Source organism: Hydra vulgaris, chromosome 13 (genome assembly GCF_038396675.1).
Source record: "Hydra vulgaris chromosome 13, alternate assembly HydraT2T_AEP".
In the NCBI taxonomy this organism is placed as follows: Eukaryota; Metazoa; Cnidaria; class Hydrozoa; order Anthoathecata; family Hydridae; genus Hydra; species Hydra vulgaris.
The window spans coordinates 9805657-9831799 of record NC_088932.1 but is presented as its reverse complement, the minus strand read 5'-3'; the positions used below and the strand labels follow the sequence as shown (position 1 = coordinate 9831799).

The 26143-nt window shown below is 29.0% G+C and overlaps 1 protein-coding gene across 1 annotated transcript in view; it reads right to left on the bottom strand.

The window, feature by feature from the left end:
• Positions 1-16334, bottom strand: part of LOC101239321 (ARL14 effector protein) — a 38606-nt gene extending 22272 nt beyond the window's left edge. Inside the window, exons 1-3 of the mRNA XM_065816551.1 lie at positions 16207-16334; positions 16016-16108; positions 4561-4703 (exon numbers count right to left, since the gene is read on the bottom strand). Of these exons, the coding sequence (XP_065672623.1) occupies positions 4561-4703; positions 16016-16096 (224 nt within the window). The 5' untranslated portion in view covers positions 16097-16108; positions 16207-16334. The remainder of the gene's footprint in view (positions 1-4560; positions 4704-16015; positions 16109-16206) is intronic.
• Positions 16335-26143: the final 9809 nt, after the last annotated feature.

Sequence of the window (26143 nt, the reverse complement as noted above, 5' to 3'; positions counted from 1 at the left end):
TTCAACATCTTGAAAAAAGAGCACTTAATAAAGCAGTGAAAACCAACCTGCTTATTGATTTAAAGTCTTTTTATAGATACGTAGATGACAGTCATGCTTGAGTCCCTAACATTGCCATTCTCTAACTGATCAATTTAAGACAATACTTAATCAACAGCATCCAAAAATACAATATACTTTCAAATTTGAAAATGACAAAAAAACACTAAACTTTCTAGACATATGCATAACAAATAACAAAAATGGTAAACCAACAATACTTACTTAATACTTAATCAACAGCATCCAAAAATACAATATACTATCAAATTTGAAAATGACAAAAAAACAATAAATTTTCTAGATATATGCATAATAAATAACAAAAATGGTAAATATGAATTTAAAATACACAGAAAAAATGCAATTACTAACATTCAAGTTAAGGCAACATCAAACCATGAACCATAAATTTTAAATGGAATATTCAAGGGTTTCGTATGTAGAGCATTTAATATATGCAGTCAGAAACATAGAAAATGAACTGAAATTCCTTATTCAAGTATTTGTTGTGCACAATATTTTATGTGTGTGTGGCTAATGCAGAACAATCTGCATTAGCTACACACACATGAGACATTGTGCACAACAAATTAATTGGGACAGTTGCAGAACTCTAAAAGTTGATGCTAAAATGTATGATAGGAAAATTCACGCGGCTCTTGAAATACAGTACCACCAATGCGTCCCTTAACAAAATGGTATTAACTTAGATGAGGGATAATATGTGTCAACAAAATAAGATATAAACAAAAACAAACCAAAAAACTTTTATGCTGAAGACGCTGGTCACAACAATCCCGCAAAAATTTCTTTAAAAAAAAAATTTCGTATCGAGAGAAATTCATATTTATTGATGTTTATAATATAATAATTTACACACTCTCATACATTATGTCTACATTCAAAAATATACACATATATTTTTGTCTCCATTTTGTAAAATAATTTGAAAGACAACTATATACTTTACTTTTTTTACCTTAAATAAACATTAAACAAAATACTTATGGTATTGGTTTGGCACTTTCCTTGTATTGGTAAATTTCAATGAAACCACTTTTAAAATATTGCTTGTTTACAGTTTCACTTCCATTTCTGCACACACATTAATTTTATATTTTACATAACTGTGAAAAGGTGTATTATATTTAAATTAAATACCTAACTTTAAATAAACTTTATTTGATATAAGTTGATTGTAGTGTGTGTGTGTGTGTGTGTGTGTGTGTATATATATATATATATATATATATATATATATATATATATATATATATATATATATATATATATATTTATATATATATATTTATATATATATATATATATATACATATATATATCAACTCTCGGAATTAGGAAAAAAGAGGTCAGCAATAATTTACCAACCTCAATCTTTTAGAGGTCGGCATCAGGTTGGCAAAAATTATTTGATACAAAGGTCTTACCATAAAACATAGAAACTAGGTCGTCAATTTTTTGCCAAACTCAAACACTTTCAGGTTGGCAGTTATTTATATATATATATATATATATATAAATATATTTATATTTATATATATATATATATATATATATATATATATATATATATATATATATATATATATATATATATTAGTAATAATAATAATAATAATAATAATAATAATAATAATAATAATAATGATAAGCTGTGGCGAGAAAATATTAAAATAAGGATTAAACTAGTAACACAAAGTAAATGAGTTTTGTTTTTTTTAATCTCGCTTGAACAGGGTAGCAACCCTTTAGCTCCTTATCGGTTGGCGATGAGCTGTAGCAGCATTTCGGTAATAAATTGTAAAACTAATGCTGGATAGAGTGTTTGTTGATACAATGTTTAAATTTATTTAGGTTACAAGAGTCAATTGTAGTTTGTGGGAGTAAATTCCATCGGTTGGCTACTCTGTTAGGAGAGAAATTAAGCCTTGTAGAGATAGCTCGCATGTCGTTGTTGAGGTCTGAAGTGCTAAAGAACTCTTTGATGAGACATTAAGAGTGTCCTCAAGTTATCTGGACAGATGGATTGCCAATTTGTGGGTTAAACCAATAAACATTTTCTAAGTTATTAATAAATTTAAAGTTGTAGATTAAATCACCTTGAATGTGTCTTTCATTTAGTGAGGTGAGGTGATGAAATAATAATCTGGCTTCGCTGGATAGTGCTTTTATAGATAAAAGATTTCTATAGTTGACCAAGAACAGAGTTAGCTTTAGATGATATTATTTTAATGCGAGTGTCCCATTTGAGGTTGTGTAAAATGCAAATGCTAAGATCTCTTTCGTTGTAAGAGGAATCAAGAAGCTGTATTCCTTGCTGAGTCAAGATATAGTAATGGTGATTAGGATTTTTACCTTTCTTAAAACGTACGATAAGGCCCTTTTTGTAATTAAGACGTAAGTGCCAGGTTAGAGTCCAAGATGTGATGTGATTTATATCCTTCTGGAAAAAATGTCAGCTACGCAGCTTGCATTTCACGTACTAAATGATGATTTGCATATGCGTTTAGTAGTTTTACGTTAAGCAAAAACTTTTTTATTTTGGAAAATTTAAATATTCTTTTAATATTGTTTATGTGACACTTATTCAGAAAGTTGTAAAAAAAAAGCAATTAACTGCAACTGTGAACTTTTTTGTTAAAGAAACTTTAACAAAAAAATTAAAAAAATTATTTCATATAAATTATTTTTTTAAGTAAAAGACTTTTAATTAAATATATAAATTTAGTTTTGAAGTAATGTAAAATAGTTAGTAAAACATAGAATATAAAATTTAGTTTCAAAGGAATGTAATATAGTAATATTTATTAAAGGGGTAATTTTTTTCTTATTATTTTTCTTATTATAACTAATTCATTACATAAAAAATAAGTCTCTCCATCATAGATTGTAAAATGTGAAAGCAAATAAAAAACTTTTTTTTCAACTTTCAAAAAAAAAAAAGTGTTTTTGCTTAAGAGAATTCTTTTCACAATTTTTTTTTTTTAATTTTTCAATAAAACTAAAAGTTCTTTAGACATTTATGAATATAAATAATATCTAAATAAAAATAAATAAATAATAAATGAATATAAACTATCTTTATGAATATCTTATTGGTACAAATTAAAAATCTATTATGTAGACATAATTTATTTGCGCCTACACATAATAACTTTAAAAAAAGTAACAAATAAATTGTGATAAGCAAAAGATTATGTATAAGTATAAGATTGTTTTAAGAAATAAATTATAAGGAAATATAGTTTTTTTTATTTACTTGTTATTCAAATATCTTTTTGGTATTTGAGTACCAAATTTAGATTTCATTAGTTATTTTTGTTATATTAGTTTAAATGATTTTTAAAGTGGTTTAAAATTAAATTTTAATACAATTGCATTAATTATTTAAAAAAAATTAATCCAATTTAACTTTTAACGATGTAAATATCAAAGCTGTGTTAGAGTTACATTTATTAGCGTTAAGCGTTTTCCTTATAACAAGGCATGTATTGGACAATTTCGTGAGAGTGGCGGTTGTAACATTTGACACTTTTTAAGCTATTAAAAATAAACTGAAAATGGAAATGACTTGAAACTTTCCAGAAATGTGAAATACTATCATATAATTTAGTATATAAAAGTTAGAGCATTAAGGTCTTAAACTTTTTTCAAAAATTAACTCTACAAAGCGTGACGTTCATAACATTTACTTTTTACCACTTCTTTGTCAAACTTTGTCGAACTTAATGCAGCGAACAGCTTGGTAAAATAAAATTATTTGGTGTGTGTATTTAGCACATATTGATATTATTATACGTTAAGTTTTATAGTTTTTGCTTGAAGTTTTACAAACTTTTTTTTTTTTTTTTTGCCATGACGGTGATAACTATGACAGTCATAATAAAAAATCCAATATTAAAAAAAACAACAAATAAACTAACCCAAACAATGATGTAAGAAAAAAAGTATAAATGATTATTTAAAACCATGTAAACAATGTTAAAAAAATGCACTAAAACAATGTCAAAGTTTTTGATTATGTTTTTATGATACGATTTTTATTGCTACACAACAGGACTGTAAATAAATGTTAGAACACATTTTTACAACCCTTAGACCTTTAAAACCATGTTATGGTATGATAAAATGATTTTTTTAAATAACTTTTTGGCTTAAAAGTATTTTTAAATTGTTAAAAAAAAGAGTTATAGAGTTTAGTATGTATTTTCATAACTTTTTTTCGTTTTTTTTTTTCTTCCTCTTTCTTGCAAAATGGCCCATATATATATATATATATATATATATATATATATATATATATATATATATATATATATATATATATATATATATATATATATATATATATATATATATATATATATATATATATATATATATATATATATATATATATATGTATATATATATATATGTATATATATATATATATATATATATATATATATATATATATATATAAAAGATTTAATATTCTAAAATTATAATTCTTACTCATCATTTATATTATCTTTTATTAGTCGATTTAAGTTTCTCTTCTCTCTATTACTATACTCTGGTCTAAAACCCAAAAGATCTTTTGTTGAAGGTCCAGGATTGTAAAACACAAGTTGTGCAATCTCACGACTTAATTTTTCCTAAAAAATGTTTTAAAAATATTTCCTGTGTTTTATATTGTACATTTATAAGAAATATAATTAATTATAAAAGTATTTAAATAATATTTTAAACACTTTTTAAATCTATTAAAAGAGAATAAGTGAAAAAAAGACAAATATTTTTAAATCTCAGAACAAGACAATTATGTTTTCTTAAATAAACATAGAAATTAAATAAAAATTTACAATTTTCCCATATCCCCTATAACAATGTTATGTATTGAGACTTAAAACTTTATATTACCTACATAAACACATACATTTTACGTTACCTACATAACATAAAATGTAACAAATGTTCGTTGTTTTTTTGTAATCAACACATAACATTTTTAAATAACCGTTAAGTACCAAATGTCCCTTTTTTATACACAACCAAGACATAACATTTTTACGTTGTGAGATTTAACAATGTAACGTATGGAAATGCATGGTATTTTATAAATAAATAACTTTTTTTTTTAATTTAATTATTATATTTCTATACTACATATATAAGAAAACTGTTTTGAAATATAAAGAGCTCAAATAAATTAGATCAAAAGTAAAAATAATAATCAAATATATTTAAAAAACAATAGAAATTGAGAATGTTCTATGAAAACTTAAAGGTGATCAACATGGTAAAAATAAAATAACTGTTTATAAATGTATAAAAAATGGGACAACTGAATAATCGCGAATTTCATAAGTGCGAACTGGAACAAGTGCAAACTGGCATATGTGCAAATTAGCATAAGTGCGCCAAAAGAATTTAAAAACATTGGCATAATTGCGAACTGGCATAAGTGTGAAGCAGTTCCAAAAACTGGCACAAGTGCGAACTGGCATAAATGCGAAGCAATTACAAAAATTAGCATAAGTGCAAATTGGCATAAGTGAGATTTGCACTTATTCCAGTTTTTAGAACTGCTTCGCACTTATGCCAGTTCACAATTATGCCAATGTTTGAAAATTCTTTTGGTGCATTTATGCCAATTTGCACATATGCCAGTTTTTGCAACGCTTCGCACTCAAGCCAGTTCGCACTTATTAAGTCTCCTATAAAAAATGTATATAAATTACATTATTTTTTTTTTTTTCTTGTGGTTTTTAAAACAATACTTTTTTTTTTGATACAAATGATGACTATTAATAAATTACACAATAATTTTGCAATAATGAGTTTTTAAGATCACATTTGCTGGATGGTTTTCCAAAAGTAAATGATTGAGACATAACATAATGTAAAAAATGATTTAGGAGACCATAGCTTTTAAAATTGTAACCAATTGAGATGTAACAGAGTGTAATAAAAAAAATGGCACTTAGTTGCAATATAATATTTTTGATTTTGTGACAAAGTAATCAATTGAGACAAAATTTGTGTACATTAAAATAAAATAAAACATGATAAATAGCAATATGATAAATACGGCAATGATAAACAAACATTTATTGAGTTATCAAGTTTAATTGATTAATTAAAAAAAAATAACCTTGTTACCAATTGTAACAATACTTTAGACGTAACACATTTTTAAAATGTTAAAAAACAGGTTCTAACCTTAACTTTCTGACCTAAGAAAACCCTTTGGTGGAATGATAGCCTGCACTATGGGGATCACTTAGATATAAGTATCAATATTAGATTACAACATCCTGGCAAGTTATTTACATTTAAATTTTCATCCCAGTAAACACAAAACGTGTTTTAAATGTTTCATAAACGTATTAATACGTTAATGAAACATTTAAAAACGTTTAATGTCTATACTATGCTCTTAAAGCACAGTATAGACATTAAACACATATGTTTACTGGGATATTTTATTGATTGCACAAACATGCAAAATGACAGCTTATTTTGCATTTCTACAGCCCTAAATTATGATTATTTTGTAAAAAAATTTAAATTGATATGAAATGTATTTAACTATGGCATAAATAATTTTTGAAAATATTTTTACTTTTGAATTATAGGAAAACATAGAGGACATCACACTTAAAGTTGAGACTTTAAGTGTGATGTCCTCTATGTTTTCCCATAATTCAACTCATAATTCACTCCCATAATTCAACTCATAATTCACTCCCATCATTCCTTAAGTTTGAGACTCACTGAGTCTCAAACTTAAGGAATGATGGGAGTGAGTCTCAAGTTTCTGGTCAAAGTTATTTATAAAACTTTGATCTGAAACTTGAAACTCACTATGACTGCTTAATCTGTTTTCAATTGGAAAAGTGAGAAAAAATGATCAAATGAAAATTGAATTTGCACAAAGTTCAAAAGCAGAAAAAGATGCTCAGATTTTTTTTCATTTATTTGCTGAGGATTGCCTCACAACTTCACTATACACTCAATGAGTCATCTACCCTTTACAGCTAATCTTTCTTGGAAACCATCTATCAAATCCATTGCAAAACTTGCATCTGCTAAGGTTGCATCTCTTTATCATGCTCGCCACTTTCTTACTTTGGATTCTATTCTTTACCTCTATAAATCTCAAATCTGTCCTTGTATTGAATACTGATGATATATCTAGAGCAGATCTTCGAATGATGTTCTTTCTCTTTTAGATAAGGTGCAAAAAAACATTGTAAACATAGTTGGACCTTCATTTTGGATTTTTTAGAAATAATCTTGTTGCTATTGCAACGAAGGATTCTTTGGCATCAGAAAGAGTTGCAGCTCTTATTGTTTCAAAAAAAGCTCCTTCTTCATATGGAACAGTTCAATAAAGTCAACCTTATGGTGGAAGGATGCTTCCAGTAACACGAGGCATAAATTTAGTTTTTTATAGTTCAAATTAATGACAAATTAATGACAGGTTAAACTTTTAACATTTTGCAACCATTAGATTTGTCATCAGCTAGACAACTTTCAAACTTATCAATAAGTGTAAAAAACCTAGCTCAAGTTCAAGCAAACACAGGGCTTTCAAAACAATAACATCAAGTAGCTATTAAAAATTAGTCAACTTCACAACAGAGAAAAATTACGCCATAAAATTTGAAGAATTCAGCAAGCAGCTTGTACATCATTTCACAAGTTCATTAATTCTAGATCACGCTGGATGTATGAGGACTGTCATACATTGCGAGAGCTTAAAATTGTAAAGGTTGGAATTGACGAAGGAGGTGGGTTCCTGAAAGTTAGCTGGGGACTGTTCGTACACTTTGCAAGTATTTGAGTTGATTAATTTGAAAGACCAGGAATTTGTCCTGCCCTATGATCTAAAACTTGCAAATATTATTTGTGGGCTTCAAGCACACTTATAGTGGGGACTTCATTATATTAGCACCTGGTGTGAATCTGGTTCAAAGGAACTTGTAAATCAAGGGAAATCAAGGACTTTTGAATCTCTGGAAAAAAAACATCTCACTTTTCAAGTTCTTAAGGTTCAAAAAAGTTTGTGATTACAAAAATGTTGTTCTCCAATATTTAAACAACTTGGAGACACTATGGTTTTGAAGCTCCATCCTCCCATGGAATTGCATCTCCTTATTGGAGTTTTTAATCATCTTTTTGCTGCACTACTTTAAGTTTTTTTTTAAGCAACTCTTTGAACTGATGCATTACACATTAAACAACAACCTTATCATGATGGACATTTTGCAGGAAATGTGTCCAGAGAGTTGGTACACAATATTGATATTCTTCAATCAATTGCTGAGAAACACTTATGCTATGCTAACACACATTCATTGATACTATTTAAAAAATTCAATTTGGTAGTGTCTGGCTGTTTTGGATGCAACCTTGATCCAAACTACCCACAAATAATTGAAGCAGACAGAGTGTCTTGTCTGGCATCGCAAAATGTGTCTGTAACACCCAAGGTCCATGCAGTATTTTTCTATATGAAAAATTTCATCAACAGACATAGCCAACCGCTTGGGCTTTATTCAGAACAAGCAACAGAAACAATACATCACAACTTTCAGATATATTGTTAAAGGTACAAAAGGCCCAATCATCCGGAATACAGTTAGAAGTTGCAATGTTGCTTGTGAAAAGTCATTTTTAGAAGGGATTTAAGAATAAATTATTTTAGAATTTGTTCCATGTAAAAGAAACAGCTTTTTTGTTAATATATTTTATGTTTATTACTTATATAACTTCAAGAATATATCATTTTGCTTTCCTTGTTTACATTGATGTATATTGGAGATGTTTACTACTGTAAAAAGCAAAATAAGCTGTCATTTTGCATGTTTGTGCAATCAATAAAATATACCAGTAAGCACAAGATAAGTTTAATATGCCTATAATACGTTTTAATACATATTAATATGTATTAATACATTTATTAAATGTTTAAAATACGTTTTGTATTTATTGGAATGAAATGTAAAATTTAAATAACTTGCCAGGACCTTGTATCTGATTTTGACACTTATATCTAAGCAATCCTATTAGTGCAGGGTATCATTTTATCAAACGATTTTCCCGGGTCAGAAAGCTATGGTTAAAACCTGTTTTATAACACTATGAGCAGTTATGTATACATGAAGTGTATAAGATACATGAAGAGCAAAGTTGCACATGTTTTGATTACCTAATAAAATACAAGTAAAATTATTCAGAATCGCGAATATTTATACTTTTGATTCTGAATAGTTCAGAATTCTAATAAATGACTAATAATATTTAGTGCATCACTCAAATTCGTAATTTAGTTAAGTAAATTCCACTACTTAACTCTATAGCTTTGTATTTTATATCTTTTTCCAATCAATATTTTTTACTTATTTACTTATATACTTATGTATATAAGTAAATAATTTATCTACCTCTATACTTATGGAACATGCAATAAAATGTTTTTAATATAAAATAATGTTTAACAGCAACTATTTAACAGCATTTTAAAATTTTATTGAAAAAAAACAAAAAAAACAATATTAAATATAATAAAAGCAAGAAATTAATTTATCAAAGTAGCAAATTTAATTTTGTTTTTTTTTAATTTCTTAAATTGAAACTTAAGCACTGGGACAATTTAAGTAAATAACCTATACTTTAATAAACAAAAGAACAAGGAAAAAATTAAAAGAAAATTAATTTTAACAATTCCTACTTCCAAAATAATTTGAATTTGAAATCTTTGTCAAATTTCGTAGCCATTTTTTATAGCAATTTTATAATCTTTTTTTAAAGCTGAGGAGCTTTTTCTCAGTATTGGAAAAGTACTTGCTAACAATTTAATAGCGTATTTATTAACAAACATTACTAATAACTTTGGTTGGTTGGTGATGATATAAACAAGTTATATGTAATATAATACAAGGGTTTCAAGTTTTTACATTTTTTCCTTGAATTATTTGATAATAATTTTTTTCAATTAAAAAATCATCTCTTTATGCAAGCAGTTAAAGAAGCACTCAAAACAAAAGATAATATTACTTGTGATGCTGGTGTGCACAAACACTAACAGGGTGCCCAGGCAATTTTTGATTCGATTTTCCCTGACTATAATGAAACTACCCTGACTAACTGATATAAATATTACGTGTTTAGCAATAAAAAGGTAACAAATAAAATCACACAAAATTTACACAAATAATAGAAGTTTTCCTAAAATCTGTTTACTTTAAATAAATAAACACTTTGAAAATTTTTTAGTTTCACAAATAATAATACGCAAAAAATATATATATTTGTTACTGAATCCATCAAAATTCCCTGACTTTTCCATGACTTTTGAAAAATTTAACATATTCCTTGACTTTTCCCTGACTTTTTAGCATAGTTTAGAATTTTTCTGACTTTTCCAGGTTTTCCAGGTTGCAGGTCACCCTGGCTAAAGCACAGGCTATAAGGCTGACAATTGTTCACATGTGAACTGTTTGTGTGTGAATTGCTTGTTTGTAAATTGTTTTTATAGAAACTCTATTTTTTTTTTAACTACAAGCCAACTACTATTTAAATTGACAGTTAACAGAAAACAAATAAGATGGTTTAAGAATATGAAAGGAGTTGCAACTACTATTTAAATTGACAGTTAACAGAAAACAAATAAGATGGTTTAAGAATATGAAAGGAGTTGCAACTACTATTTAAATTAAGAGTTAACAGAAAACAAATAAGATGGTTTAAGAATATGAAAGGAGTTGCAACTACTATTTAAATTAAGAGTTAACAGAAAACAAATAAGATGGTTTAAGAATATGAAAGGAGTTGCAACTACTATTTAAATTAAGAGTTAACAGAAAACAAATAAGATAGTTTAAGAATATGAAAGGAGTTGCAACTACTATTTAAATTGACAGTTAGCAGAAAACAAATAAGATGGTTTAAGAATAAAACGATAAAATGTGTAGTGTTGGAGTAGTGTGGAGTGAAAATTAATTAAATGTGTAGTGTTAGACTAAAAAACAAAAACTTATACAGAAGAGTTATAATAGAAGCGTCACCAATAAAATCAAATAAAAAAAAGGGGACATCAATAATCAAAGTACATTGATTCCACCAGAGAAAATTAAGATTTAAAATGATTTAAAAACAATGATTTAAAATAATTTAATATCAGCATTTATATAAAAATAACAGTTAAAAAAGAAGCAAAAAATAGAAAAACTAAAAAGAGTGCTAGAAAATAAGCAAAAGTTTTAAAATTTTTGAGAAGTGGCAACCAATCATCCAAAGTGGGATAATAAAGCCATTCAAAGTTGTACAAGCACAATTTTGAAATTAAAACGCAATAGTCATTCTATCGCGTTTTCTCTAATTTAAAGAAAAAATTAAAAAAGATTAGAGTCAAATAAAATAAAAAAAGTATATATCTTTTTTAAGTAAATTTAAAAAGAATTGTAGAACATATGAATAACTTGATTGAACCCTTATAACTATGTAAGTGGAAAATTAACAAAAACTTGTCTATTTATGAAAAAACCTAAGAACTTTTGAAGAATAGCAACAAAAAAAAAAAACAATAGTTCAGTCAATAACTGCATACTTTATCATCACCTTGCTCATTTTTTGAATACCTCAGACAGGAAAGAGGCTCAAGCTTTGCAGATAGAGCAGTTCCAACTATGTTTACAATGCATTTTTAAACCTTGTCTAGAAGAGGAAGATCATCATTAGAAAAATCAGCCCTAATATAAGAGTATTCCATACAGAGACAAATAAGAGATTTGTAGAGGTAGAGGATGGAATCAGGGAAGAAAATGATGAGTCTGATAAAGAGAAGCAACTTTAGCAGATGTTAATTTAGCAACCGATTGTATATATGATTTCCGTGAAAGGTTAGTAGTAAAATAATCGAAGATGTAAAGAAGAGGACTCAGTGAGTCGACAGTGATTGTTGTTTGCAGTAAATAACTGAGTTTTGTTGGAGCTAAAATTTACAAGCCACTGTGAGCCCAAATCTGTTACAGAAGTGAGATCAGAACCTTGAGGTACCCTAGAAGTTACTGAAAATAAAGAAGAGTGTTGACCTTCGAGGATGATTTTAATAAAGCGGTTAGAAAGAAATTATTTGATAATCTCAAAAACTTTCCCAGATACACCAAATGAAACAAGCTTATGGAGAAGACCAGCATGACTTAGTCAAAAGCCTTAGATATGTCAAGAGCAATAGCCCTAGCCTCTCTGCCTCTGTCTAATGCACAATAAAATCTTTCAATCATTCAGTTAACAGAAGACTTGAACAGAAGACTTGAACAAAAATTAAATGCAGAAGAAAAATGCAGAAGAAAACAACAACAACAACAACAAAAATGCAGAAGACTTGAACAGAAAGCTGCAAACTAAATGCATAAAAAAAAAATAACTAAAAACCTAGTAGTGCGTTTCTAATGAAAACACAACTACTAGCACCTAGAAACACCTGCAATTGTTTTTAGGTGGATGGGACTTAATCGAATAATTTGTTGCATTAAAAATTAACCTTTTTCTACTAGAAACCATAGAAACAAAATCTATTTTAAAATAGAATTATGTATATTTCCAGGTCACAAATAAAAAATAATCGCAAAAGATATAAAGATTTAGTCAAATAGTTGCCCTTTGTAGATATAAAAATATCAAGATATTTGTAATATTAATTGACCATTAATAACTATATTTTTATCACCATCGTTTTAACCTAATAATGCAATTCCACGGCAATCAGAAAGAGGCAATTATATTCAAGATCAATTGCCAGTTCTAAAACCCTCAAAATATTATAACTTTTAATCAAGATTAAAATGTATAGTTTCATCCATAACATAAAATTTTCAACATAAAAAAACACTTTAGGAAGATTGTCTATAAAATCCTTAATGGACCCCTTTATTAAACCCATAAGAGTGAAGGAAATGCAGTGGTGTGACATTAAGTTTGTCTAGTTGCCCTTTAGGTAAATAAAACATTGCTAAATCCATACTTGAGTTGTCATTTATAAATATTAGTGGTCCCATACTGTTTAAACTTTTTGTTTAATTATTTACTTCAATCATCAATCAATATGTTTTTAAACTGAGGAAAAAAGTTAAATTTCATTAGTGAAAATTAAAAAAAAAAAAAAGAAAATCAATATTATTAAATTTATTTCAAAAATCTATTATTCTGATTCATGTAAACCTCTTTTTATTGTGCTCAGCAAAACATTAACTTTATATACTCACTTTAATTGCAAAGTTTATTTAGAATGCTGTTTATTAGCAAAACAAAGCTTTTTAAAGGCTTCATTAAAATAATCACAACAAAATGTGGTAGTTAAATAATGTGGTAATAAAATTTCTCTGTGATTGTTATGTTTTTTGTAATCTCAGTCATCATTTGATGACTGAAATTACATAAAACATGCAGCTAAGCAACCACAATAATAAAATGAAAAAGAATGTTGTTTATCAAGAATAACTTGAATGCTGCAGTTAGATTTTTATAATTGATTTATTTTAAAAAAATTCTAGATTTATTGCTTGAAGGAATTGCTAATTCTAATAGTTAAAAAATAAGCATGCCAAACTTTGTTGAAAATTTTTGATGTTTGTCATTTCTTGCACACAATCAAGAGGCTCTAGAATCTAATCTACCTTATGCCTCTGCCTTATGCTTATCCATGCAGAAGCCTTATTAAACAATGTTTGTGTTTTGGTATTTAGGGTTGAGAGGTAGTTACAATATAAAATTAAAAATGACATGCTTTATTCTAACCTAAGCCTTAAAAATAATGCTAAAAGCAATTATATGTTATCAATAGCAAACTTCTCATGATGTGAGCTAAGTTAATAAATAAATAAATAATATCTACTAATAATTAAAAAACAATCCAATCCATCAATTATTCATAATTTTTTTTTTTAGTTTAAGAAGCGCATATAAAATATTTCTATATAAGTAAATTTCTACTTACTTATCAGTTGAACACAATGGAAATCAGCACTTTTTAATTGTTAATTACTCAAAAACTACTTGACAAACTTTTTAAATTTTTTTGCACACGGAAGCTAATGTATTGTTGTTTGATTGTAATGGTAATAAGTATTGGTTATCATTGCTATCGGATTTAAATGAGTTAACAAATATTAAATCAAAAATAAGTTTTAGAAAATTTTTCTTCAAAATCCTTTATCGTCACAAGTTGACATTTCAAAATTGACTGGTGCTTCTTGATTATCAGTTGGATTTATTTAACGGCAATATAAATAGACTCAATAGAAGTGGAAAAAAAAAGGATTAAAAGATAAATATAAAGCAAAATCAATTATTTGCTCCATAAAGGCAAATCCATGTCAGTTGCAGAGAGATCTTGCAAGAAAATTTAAATGCAACAATGCTTTGATAGGAAAAGTACTTAGATCTCAAGAATATGAAGCATATCATAAAAAGAAAACCCCAAAATGATCCATTGATGAAGAAATTGAAGCAATTTGTCGTTCAAAAAAACAATATAAACTTTTAATCCAAGAAAACTTGTTTTCTGCATAATTGAAGATGATGAAACCTATGGCAAAACCTATGGCTTGTTTTCTGCAAATTGAAGATGATGAAACCTATGACTTTTCACAATTGCCAGGGCAGCAATATTTTTATCAGTCGAAAGGTAGATATGTTGCCAAAAAATTCAAGTATATTCAAACTGAAAAATTTGTTCCCAAGCTCCTTATATGTCTCTAGAATGGTATGAACAAAATGACGTTGGATTTGTACCTAAGGAAGCAAATCTTCCAAATTGTCCTGAGCACCGAGTTGTTGAAAGTTATTGGTCAATTATAAAAGGAATCTAATTGAAAAGCAAGAAATTAGCTACAAATAAAAAAGATTTTAAGAAAAAATGGATACCCACCTCGAAAAAAGTAACTTAAAGCAAGATCCAGCTGATAATGTCAAGTATTCAGATTCTATCTAAGCATCCGATAAAAAATGTAAAAAATTATTGAAATAAGTAATTCAATTAGCTTCATTGAGTCAAAAAATTAAAAAAATCTGTTAAGTAGTTTTTGCATAATTAACAATTGAGGGTGCTGAATTTCATCATGTTTAATTGATAGTTTTACAATAATTTTTGCGACAAATTTTAACTTGTGTAAAGTGCTCAAAATTTCTAGTTGAAAAACTTATTTAAATATTAAAATTAAAATATTAAATATTATAATTAAACACTAAATATTAAAATTAAAAATATTTTCAAAAATGTGATAAATATAAATAATATAAAACAGAAACAAAATAATTGATAAATAAAATATGAGAAATTTTTATATAAGATTTGGTAATCAATTTTAATTGACTTTGGCGTAAATCTTTTAACGAAATTTTCAATTTATATTCATGTTCATTTTATTTATCATAAGTCTGCACCATTATGATTAATATGTTATTATGAATATATAATTATCTCTGCAAAAGAAAATCTGTAAATCAGGGAAAACAACTAATCTAAATGGAACTTAATGTTGGCTCTTACAAAATCAATATGATTGGCTACTAATAATTCTTACTTTTACTTAATTAAATTAAATTTAACCAAATTCAATGGAAACTATATATTTTTTATACACACTTTTTTTTTTTAATTTGAAAAAAATTTCATGACTTCGAAGTTTTTATTTAATATATCATACATTGTATGATATCTGGTGGTAAATATACTGTTGTTCTTATTTCTTACCACATGATAACTTTCAGAACAGTTGCAAAAATATTAAGGATAAAGTTTATTGCTACTTAGTTAAAATTGTTAACTTTTTATTTTCTACCGTATTCTATATTATCGTATTCTCTACCAAACTTTTAACATTACTTTATTTATTAGAGTTTCAATATATTTAGTCTTTTTTAGTAATGTAATAATAACAAGATAACTAATAGTTACCTTTCGACTGATAAGAGGTGCCTCTGATTCCAATCCAGTTTTTTCAGGATGCACTGGTGATGTCTCGGAACATTTATCCATTTCTTTATCATGCTACATACAAGATTTAATTATGCTTGATTATAATATATTACAAGTATAAGTAATAAATAAATTTTATAATATATATAAATTTGGTAGATTTAACATACTTTATTTAAACCTTGTGGATTTGCCGCTTAATAGCTTTTTAAAAATAGTAAACAAACGCACGCGAAAGAAAGAAAATCCGGCGTAATTACGTTAGTTAATTTCTTCCAACAAGTGATAACTTAAAATCTGGACAAAGATTGTTTAACTATAAAAAAAAAATAACGGAATAGTTTAATAAACCTGCAAACACACCTATTTGGTTAAACAAACATTTAACTCTTTATATGTATTATTAACAATTGTTTTATTTAGTTATATATACGCTTCATGTCCTGCTGCCTTGAAAAATAGGCTTTTTTACGCAAAGGCAAGGAGAAGCCAACTCCAACCTAAAATACCCCCTGCCTTTGGGCTCTTGGATAGAAAAAAGCCTAAAGATGGTGTCTCGAAAGAAATAGTTATCTTGGGCAAATGTTAAATGAATCCGGCTACTGCCTTGTAGAAGACCTACTAGGCAAAGTCTTAAGGGGTGAACAGATTCTGTCTGTTGACCAGCCTCGCACCCCTTCTTCATTTATTAGGCTGGCGAAGACTTACTTTTAACACATTGTTTCCAGTTTAGGATGTTGAATGCTGGATCTTCTTGATTCAATGCATGGGTTTTGCTTGAGTCTCTGTTTTTATGACTAGGCATCTCATTCTATTATCTCCTAATGAGGGTACAGCTCTAAAACTCAGTTTTATGGTTCTGGGGCCGGCTGGTAGTCAGGTTTCCCGAACTCTGTGTTAGCTCTCAGAGAGGCTGATTTTATCAACAGCTGAAAAATATCAGAGTATTACCAGTGCCATGTTGCGCATGGATGGTGTCTCTGTTTGTACTTTTGGTTTGCATTGCCATGGCCACATTCGGAGCCCTTTGTTACGACTTAGGGTTTATTTATACTAATGAGGCAATTACTTGAGCTATTAAACAGTGTACTGAGTACTATTTATGCTTTTAGCCAGGTTCTTCAACAAATTTAAAAATGAATAAAGTACCAAAAACTATAAAACGCAAAAAACCATTGTCATCACCAAGTTCTCTAAACCTATCATTCACTAATGTTCGTGGTCTTCGAAGTAACTTTGCTTCTGTTGAGTCTTATCTCTTTCAAAGATCACCGGACCTACTTGCTCTTTGTGAGACTAATTTGAGTTCAGCTGTCTCATCTTGTGATCTTAGTGTTGATAGATATCTTCCTTTAATTTGTAAAGACTCCAATAGATTAAAAGATAGATAGACATGATTGGCCTGGGCATTTACATTCGTAATAATTCACCCATTTGTCGGGAAACTAGGTTTGAATCCACAGACTATTCTTTTATGTTCTTTTGTTTAACACCACTTCACTCTGTTCCCTTTCTCTTTGTTCTATATTGCTCTACTTCATCTCAAGACTGCACTCTTTTTGATGTTATTTCTGATCATATTGACCAAGCTCTCTCTCTTTATCCATCAGCCAATATTGTTGTTGTTAGTGACTTTAATGTTCATCACACTGAATGGCTTGGCTTTAGTGTCAGTGACTCTGCAAGCGTTAAAATCCACAACTTTTGCTTTTCTCAATCTTTAACTCAAAAAGTCAACTTTTTAACTCGCTTTCCAGACAACCTAAATAATTAGCCTTCTCTACTTGACTTATGTCTTGTTTCTGATCCTAGTCAGCTCTCAGTTTCTCCACATTCACCCTTAGGCGCTTCTGATCACGGTTTGATCTCTCTAAAACTATTATCTCATTCTTCTTCATCATCAGAAACCCCCTATCATCGTACCTCTTACAACTACCTTAAACCTGACTAGGACTCTTTCCGTGACTTTCCTTGTGATGGCCCTTGGGTTGAAATCTTTCGTCTTCCTGTTGACTTCCATATCTATCAGCAAAACAATTCTCCAGAAAACAGACGTCTGTTTATTACTGCTAGAAACCATTGTAAAAAGGTTTTGTCTAACGACAAAGCCCACTATTCTCAGGTCATGAAATCTAGTAAAATTTCAAAAATTAGTAAAATTTCATCTCAAAAATTAGGCTCTCATGACATCTGGAGAATCTTTAACAGTATCAATGATAAGGGCAAATCTGTTATTCCACCTCTCCATGAATTAAGTTCTAATTAGGAATGGGCTGTTAGTACTAAATTACCGGTGAAATATTCGTAAACAATTTTTAAATTATAAATAAGATAAATTATTTGTTTTTGTTGCTTTTATGCTTTTAATTTTGTGCTTTTGGACATTTGTCCAACATCTTTTAACTTTATTTTTAATGCTTAGTCTAACATAATCTTTTCTCCTACTTCCGTGAGGCTCCTACGGCCGGGTCTGTTCCATTAAAGTAACTGTTTTTCGAGTCCAGTTGCGAATTATAGATATATTTTACCACTGTCTCTGAATATATGGGATCAAATATGTCCCTTTTATTCGTGTTTCCGTTTAGGAAGAGATATGAGGGGCTCTGGGCAACGACTTTTTCTTACTCTGATCTTGGCGGTACTACTTTCTTTTTGACTGTTTGTCTCTTTATTTTATATAAATTGTTAATATTTTGCTATCTTTGTTTGCTCTTAATCCTAAATTTACTTCAAAATTATCTCACGTATGTTTCTCATGCACGCGCACGCACCCTCAATCATACATTCCTTTTTTATTTATTTTTTGTTAAAATAATTTATTTTCATTATTAGGTTGTATTTATTCTTGTATTTAAGCAAAGCAGTAGGCTCTTTACTAAGATTAATAAGTTATTTTTTTGGACTGCTTGTCCTAACCAAAAACTCTTTGCACTCGCATATACACTCCACTATGCCTACCTCTATTTAAGTCAGTCGATGTATGAACACTCCACTGCGCCTGTCCCTATTTTATTCAGTTGAGGTATGCACACTCCACTGCGCCTGTCTATATTTTAGTCAATCGATGCATGTATACTCCACTGCGCCTATCCCTATGTAAGTCAGTCAGAGAATGAACACTCTATTGCTCATGTCTTCAATTATACCATGCCGTTTATACATTATTTACATAACCTCTATCGTCTCATATTAAATATACTTAGTTATTTAATATTCTTTAAATATTAAGTAAGTTTATACGTAGCATAATCAGCTAAATAAATAATTAATTAAATAACAATATGTGCAAAACTAATTTTAATATAACCATTAAACTATTAATTGGAATTAAATTCATTAATTAATCGAATATTTATATAAATTTTAAATAGAATAAATTCTCATAGATAAAAACAGTATAAATTTTCATAGATAATATCAACTTTAAATTTTAAACAACCTCTTCCTCTTCTGGATTTATTAATTTTGCCCTCTGGACGCCTGTCTAACTTTGCGTAAATACTTTATTAACATTTTAACTTTTTTAGAAAATATTTTATTATTTTTTCTCTCTCGATTACCAGCCCAGTTTTCATGATCGATACAAAAGAACTTTGTTCTGAGTATCAAATTTATTAATCTTTTTCTGTGAATTAGAATAAAAAATTTAGAAAGTTAGAATAAAAAATTATTATCATAACGGATGATAAAGGCTGAGCAAACAATTGAGCGAGTGGTATACTATATTGAGGCTGAATAAATAAGTCATGCGTGTGAAGATCTAACTTAGAAAGAATCGTGCTGTGTTTAAAAAAGACAAAAGATTTATTACAAAAGTATCAGAGTAAATGGTATTTAAAAAAATAAAAACAAAAAAAAAACAGATGTAAAAGCATGCACAGATAAAAAATTTTCTTAAAAAGAAAAGTTATGTGTCATAGTGGGATACGAATCCGGATATCCATGTCAAATGGTGAGGTACTAATCACACGAGCTATACGTTCGACTGATTAAAGTAGGGACAGGCGTAGTGGAACATACTCGCAAGTGCAAAGGATTTTTTGGGTTCAGTCAAGCAGTCCGAAAGGATAACTTATTTAATCTTAGTAAAAAAAACCAACTGCTCTGCCTCAATACAAGAACATACAAAACCTATAAAACCTACTTATAAAGTTAAATTCTTAATAAAAAAATAATAAAAACATCAACATGTGCTGAGAGTGCGCGCGCGTGCCTGAGAAATATACGTGAGACAATTTTTGAAGTAAATTTTAGAATCAAGAGAAAACAAAGATAGTAAAATATTAAAAAACTAATAAAAGAACAAATAATCTCTTTCTCAAAAGTTCATTTTGTGTATAGTTCAGACTTTGTCACCTCACCTAAAGACAAAACTAAATTGTTTGCTAAGAAGTTTTTATCAATATCATCTCTTGATTCCACTAGTTGCGTTCTCCCTGATATAGCCGTTAAACAAGTTGATACATTGCTTGACATTCGTATCACTTCAGCTTCTGTATCTAAAGTAATTTTCTGCCTAGACTTTTCTACAGCTTTTGGTCCGGATTTTGGTTGCAGAAGTGCTCTCTGGAGCTGTCGTCTATACTTTCAAAACTATTTAATAAGTACTTATCAGAGTCTTATTTTCCAGCGTGCTGAAAACGATCTGATTCATCTAACTACCGTCCTATTAGTCTTATTCCTATCATAAGCAAGGTTTTTGAATCTTTAATTAACAAACACTTAATCTCTCATCTTAAATCTAATAACTTACTTTCTGACCATCAATATGGATTTCAATCTTCTCGTTCTGCAGCTGATTTGCTAACAGTAATAACCGATAGGTTTTATTTTGCATTAGATAAAGGTGGAGAGGTTAAAGCCATCGCTCTTGACATTTCTAAAGCTTTTGACAAAGTTTGGCATGCTGGTCTTCTCCATAAGCTTTCTTCTGGTGTATCTGGCAACATCTTTAAGATTATTAAATCCTTCCTTTCCAATCGTAGTATAAAAGTTGTCCTCGATGGACGGCACTCTTCTTCTTATTCTGTAACTTCAGGGGTTCCTCAAGGATCAACCCTTGACCCTATACCCTTTTTAATTTACATTAACGATCTTTCAGATATTTTCACATCTAAGTTGGCATTGTTCGCTGATGATACTACCATTTATTATTGTCATGACAAGAAGCCAACGCTCTCTATTTGCTTGGAGGGGGCACTTAAACCATATATCAAATCTGTTGCAAAATTAGCATATGCTAAGATTGCATCTCTTTATCGTGCTCGACACTTTCTTTCTCTGAATTCTATTCTCTATCTCTATAAATCACAAATTTTTCCTTGTATGGAATACTGTTGTCATATCTGGAGCAGTCATATCTTCTTATAATGACGTTTCTCTTTTAGACATGGTGCAAACACGCATTTTAAAAATAGTTAGACCTGCTCTTGCAGCCAACCTTCACCCATTATCACATCGTCGCAATGTTGCTTCTCTTTCTTATTTCTACAAATATTATAATGGGCACTGCTCTAAAGAGCAAGTGTCTCTTGTGCCATCTACTAAAATTTATTCTCGTGTTACTCGTCATTCAATTAAGTCTCATCCTTTTTCTGTGACTGTTCCTAAGTTCTCCAAAAACTCTTATTCGTTTAGTTTTTTTCCTCTAACACCAGTTATTTGGAATTCGCATTTTTAATCTTGCTTTCCTGATTCATATAATTTGCAATTCTTTAAACCATCTGTCAATTGTTATTTTGCTCTACATTCTTCATCTTTTCTCTTCCAGTAACTTCCGACTCTTATTAATGGTTGATTGCTACCTTTATGGAAGCGAAGATGTTTTTTTAAAAAAAAATGAAAAATAGAAAGAAAATAAAAAGATATATTGAAATTGAAATTGAAATAAAAAAAGAAATTTATAAATGAAAAAAAGGCTTATGACGAAGATTTACTTAGAAAACGAGTGTACGCATTTTTAGAATTGCATCAAGATGAGAAAAGCAGCTGTTCGTTCGAAATGCAGTTGATTAGTTTCGATATTTCGGAAAAAATAGCTGTGACAATGAATCATATTTAATTTTGCTCTAACGACGGATCTAGGATTTTCGGTGTTTAAGGTAGCTAACTTCCAGACATGGATCAAACTCCAAAATTTTATGTTTATACTTATGTCAAATGTTGAGGCCTTGCAAAAAATTGCGACGATTGGAGGCTGGGAACAAAAAAGTATTTTGATTTCATCCAACCCCCTTTCTTTCTCAACCTTTAACGTGAGGGTAAAAAAATTATGACCATATAAAGTTTTACCCCCCTCAATTTGAGGGGATACAAATTTTATAAGGTCATAATTTTCGAATGTTGAGAAATAATACTTCGAAACTTAAAGTTTATCGATGAGTATAAAGCTTGTTAAGAACTGTACAAAAAATATTTTATCAATTTTTTGCCCCTTACCTTTGGGGTGGGGGAATGAAGTCAAAGGGCTATTTCGTTCCTAGTCTCCAATCATCGCAATTTTTTTCAAAGCCTTATTATTTGACCTAAGTATAAACATACACACGTTTAGAGTTTGCTCCATTTCTGGAAGTTAGTTATCTAAAACTCCAAAAAATCCTGGATCCGTCGCTGTTCTACTATTCTGACATAAATGGAGCAAAAATTGATGTAAGGTTAAATAGACAAATTCGAGCCAAAATTACTCCTTTGGATTGCATTTTCGACGAAAGTAAGCTCTAAGCATTTCATGGCTCCATCGGACCAAGCAGTCAATGAAAATAAGTATATCTCTAAATGTCTAGTCAAATTAAAGAAACTATTTTAAAAATATCATAAAAATGGCAGTATCTTTTTCTGGCCTTATCTTGCTTTGTCACATTATTCAGGTAATGTGTAAGACTATCTAAAAATCAAAAAATATTGAACTTTTACCAAAAGTGGATAACCCTGCTAATGTGCCGGAATCACGATCGATTGAAGATTTTTCGTCAAAACTTAAAATATTGGTGTACAATAAAAATTGGAAATCTGTAAATCTAAATAAATAAAATACGGATTGAGTTTTCAATCAAGAAAATTGATATAAAACGCGTACATTGGCTAACTAGCGCAACATTTAAATGAGTAGACACTGTTCGCAATGGCATAAAAACTTATAATTTCATTTAAGTTTATCGTTTAGATTTTTTTTTGTTATTATACTTTTTAAATTAATAAAACTGATTATTCGATTAAAAAGTTGAATTATTTTCTGTTTTGTCCAGATTTTTAGTTATCACATTTTCTAGATAGGGGAAAGAGAAACAGTTTAGGACAGGCATAAATTAGGACAAAGTTAAATATATTAGTCGATTTGAAATACTATCGCACTTAATCGTTGCAGGGTATTTTCAGGAAGGCATTTATTTTTTAAATTTTAGGATTTAAATTATAAGCAAAAGATTTACTCAGGAAATAACTTCTCCAAAGAATTTATTTTTTATTAAAAACATCTTCGCTTCCAACAAGGTAGCAAGCAACCATTAATAAGAGTTGGAAGTTACTGGAAGAGAAAAGATGAAGAATGTAGAGCAAGATAACAATTGACAGATGGTTTAAAGGATTGCAAATTATACGAATCAGGAAACCAAGATGAAGAAAGCGAATTTCAAAGAACTGGTGTTCGAGGAAAAAAACGAAACAAATAAGAGTTTTTGGAGCACTTATATGACAACAGTATTCCATACAAGGAAAAATTTGTGATTTATAGAGATAGAGAATAGAATTCAGAGAAAGAAAGTGTCGAGCACGATAAAGAGATGCAATCTTAGCATATGCTAATTTTGCAACAGATTTGATATATGGTTTAAGTGCCCCCTCCAAGCAAATAGAGAGCGTTGGCTTCTTGTCATGACAATAATAAATGGTAGTATCATCAGCGAACAATGCCAACTTAGATGTGAAAATATCTGAAAGATCGTTAATGTAAATTAAAAAGGGTATAGGGTCAAGGGTTGATCCTTGAGGAACCCCTGAAGTTACAGAATAAGAAGAAGAGTGCCGTCCATCGAGGACAACTTTTATACTACGATTGGAAAGGAAGGATTTAATAATCTTAAAGATGTTGCCAGATACACCAGAAGAAAGCTTATGGAGAAGACCAGCATGCCAAACTTTGTCAAAAGCTTTAGAAATGTCAAGAGCGATGGCTTTAACCTCTCCACCTTTATCTAATGCAAAATAAAACCTATCGGTTATTACTGTTAGCAAATCAGCTGCAGAACGAGAAGATTGAAATCCATATTGATGGTCAGAAAGTAAGTTATTAGATTTAAGATGAGAGATTAAGTGTTTGTTAATTAAAGATTCAAAAACCTTGCTTATGATAGGAATAAGACTAATAGGACGGTAGTTAGATGAATCAGATCGTTTTCAGCACGCTGGAAAATAAGACTCTGATAAGTACTTATTAAATAGTTTTGAAAGTATAGACGACAGCTCCAGAGAGCACTTCTGCAACCAAAATCCGGACCAAAAGCTGTAGAAAAGTCTAGGCAGAAAATTACTTTAGATACAGAAGCTGAAGTGATACGAATGTCAAGCAATGTATCAACTTGTTTAACGGCTATATCAGGGAGAACGCAACTAGTGGAATCAAGAGATGATATTGATAAAAACTTCTTAGCAAACAATTTAGTTTTGTCTTTAGGTGAGGTGACAAAGTCTGAACTATACACAAAATGAACTTTTGAGAAAGAGATTATTTGTTCTTTTATTAGTTTTTTAATATTTTACTATCTTTGTTTTCTCTTGATTCTAAAATTTACTTCAAAAATTGTCTCACGTATATTTCTCAGGCACGCGCGCGCACTCTCAGCACATGTTGATGTTTTTATTATTTTTTTATTAAGAATTTAACTTTATAAGTAGGTTTTATAGGTTTTGTATGTTCTTGTATTGAGGCAGAGCAGTTGGTTTTTTTTACTAAGATTAAATAAGTTATCCTTTCGGACTGCTTGACTGAACCCAAAAAATCCTTTGCACTTGCGAGTATGTTCCACTACGCCTGTCCCTACTTTAATCAGTCGAACGTATAGCTCGTGTGATTAGTACCTCACCATTTGACATGGATATCCGGATTCGTATCCCACTATGACACATAACTTTTCTTTTTAAGAAAATTTTTTATCTGTGCATGCTTTTACATCTGTTTTTTTTTTGTTTTTATTTTTTTAAATACCATTTACTCTGATACTTTTGTAATAAATCTTTTGTCTTTTTTAAACACAGCACGATTCTTTCTAAGTTAGATCTTCACACGCATGACTTATTTATTCAGCCTCAATATAGTATACCACTCGCTCAATTGTTTGCTCAGCCTTTATCATCCGTTATGATAATAATTTTTTATTCTAACTTTCTAAATTTTTTATTCTAATTCACAGAAAAAGATTAATAAATTTGATACTCAGAACAAAGTTCTTTTGTATCGATCATGAAAACTGGGCTGGTAATCGAGAGAGAAAAAATAATAAAATATTTTCTAAAAAAGTTAAAATGTTAATAAAGTATTTACGCAAAGTTAGACAGGCGTCCAGAGGGCAAAATTAATAAATCCAGAAGAGGAAGAGGTTGTTTAAAATTTAAAGTTGATATTATCTATGAAAATTTATACTGTTTTTATCTATGAGAATTTATTCTATTTAAAATTTATATAAATATTCGATTAATTAATGAATTTAATTCCAATTAATAGTTTAATGGTTATATTAAAATTAGTTTTGCACATATTGTTATTTAATTAATTATTTATTTAGCTGATTATGCTACGTATAAACTTACTTAATATTTAAAGAATATTAAATAACTAAGTATATTTAATATGAGACGATAGAGGTTATGTAAATAATGTATAAACGGCATGGTATAATTGAAGACATGAGCAATAGAGTGTTCATTCTCTGACTGACTTACATAGGGATAGGCGCAGTGGAGTATACATGCATCGATTGACTAAAATATAGACAGGCGCAGTGGAGTGTGCATACCTCAACTGAATAAAATAGGGACAGGCGCAGTGGAGTGTTCATACATCGACTGACTTAAATAGAGGTAGGCATAGTGGAGTGTATATGCGAGTGCAAAGAG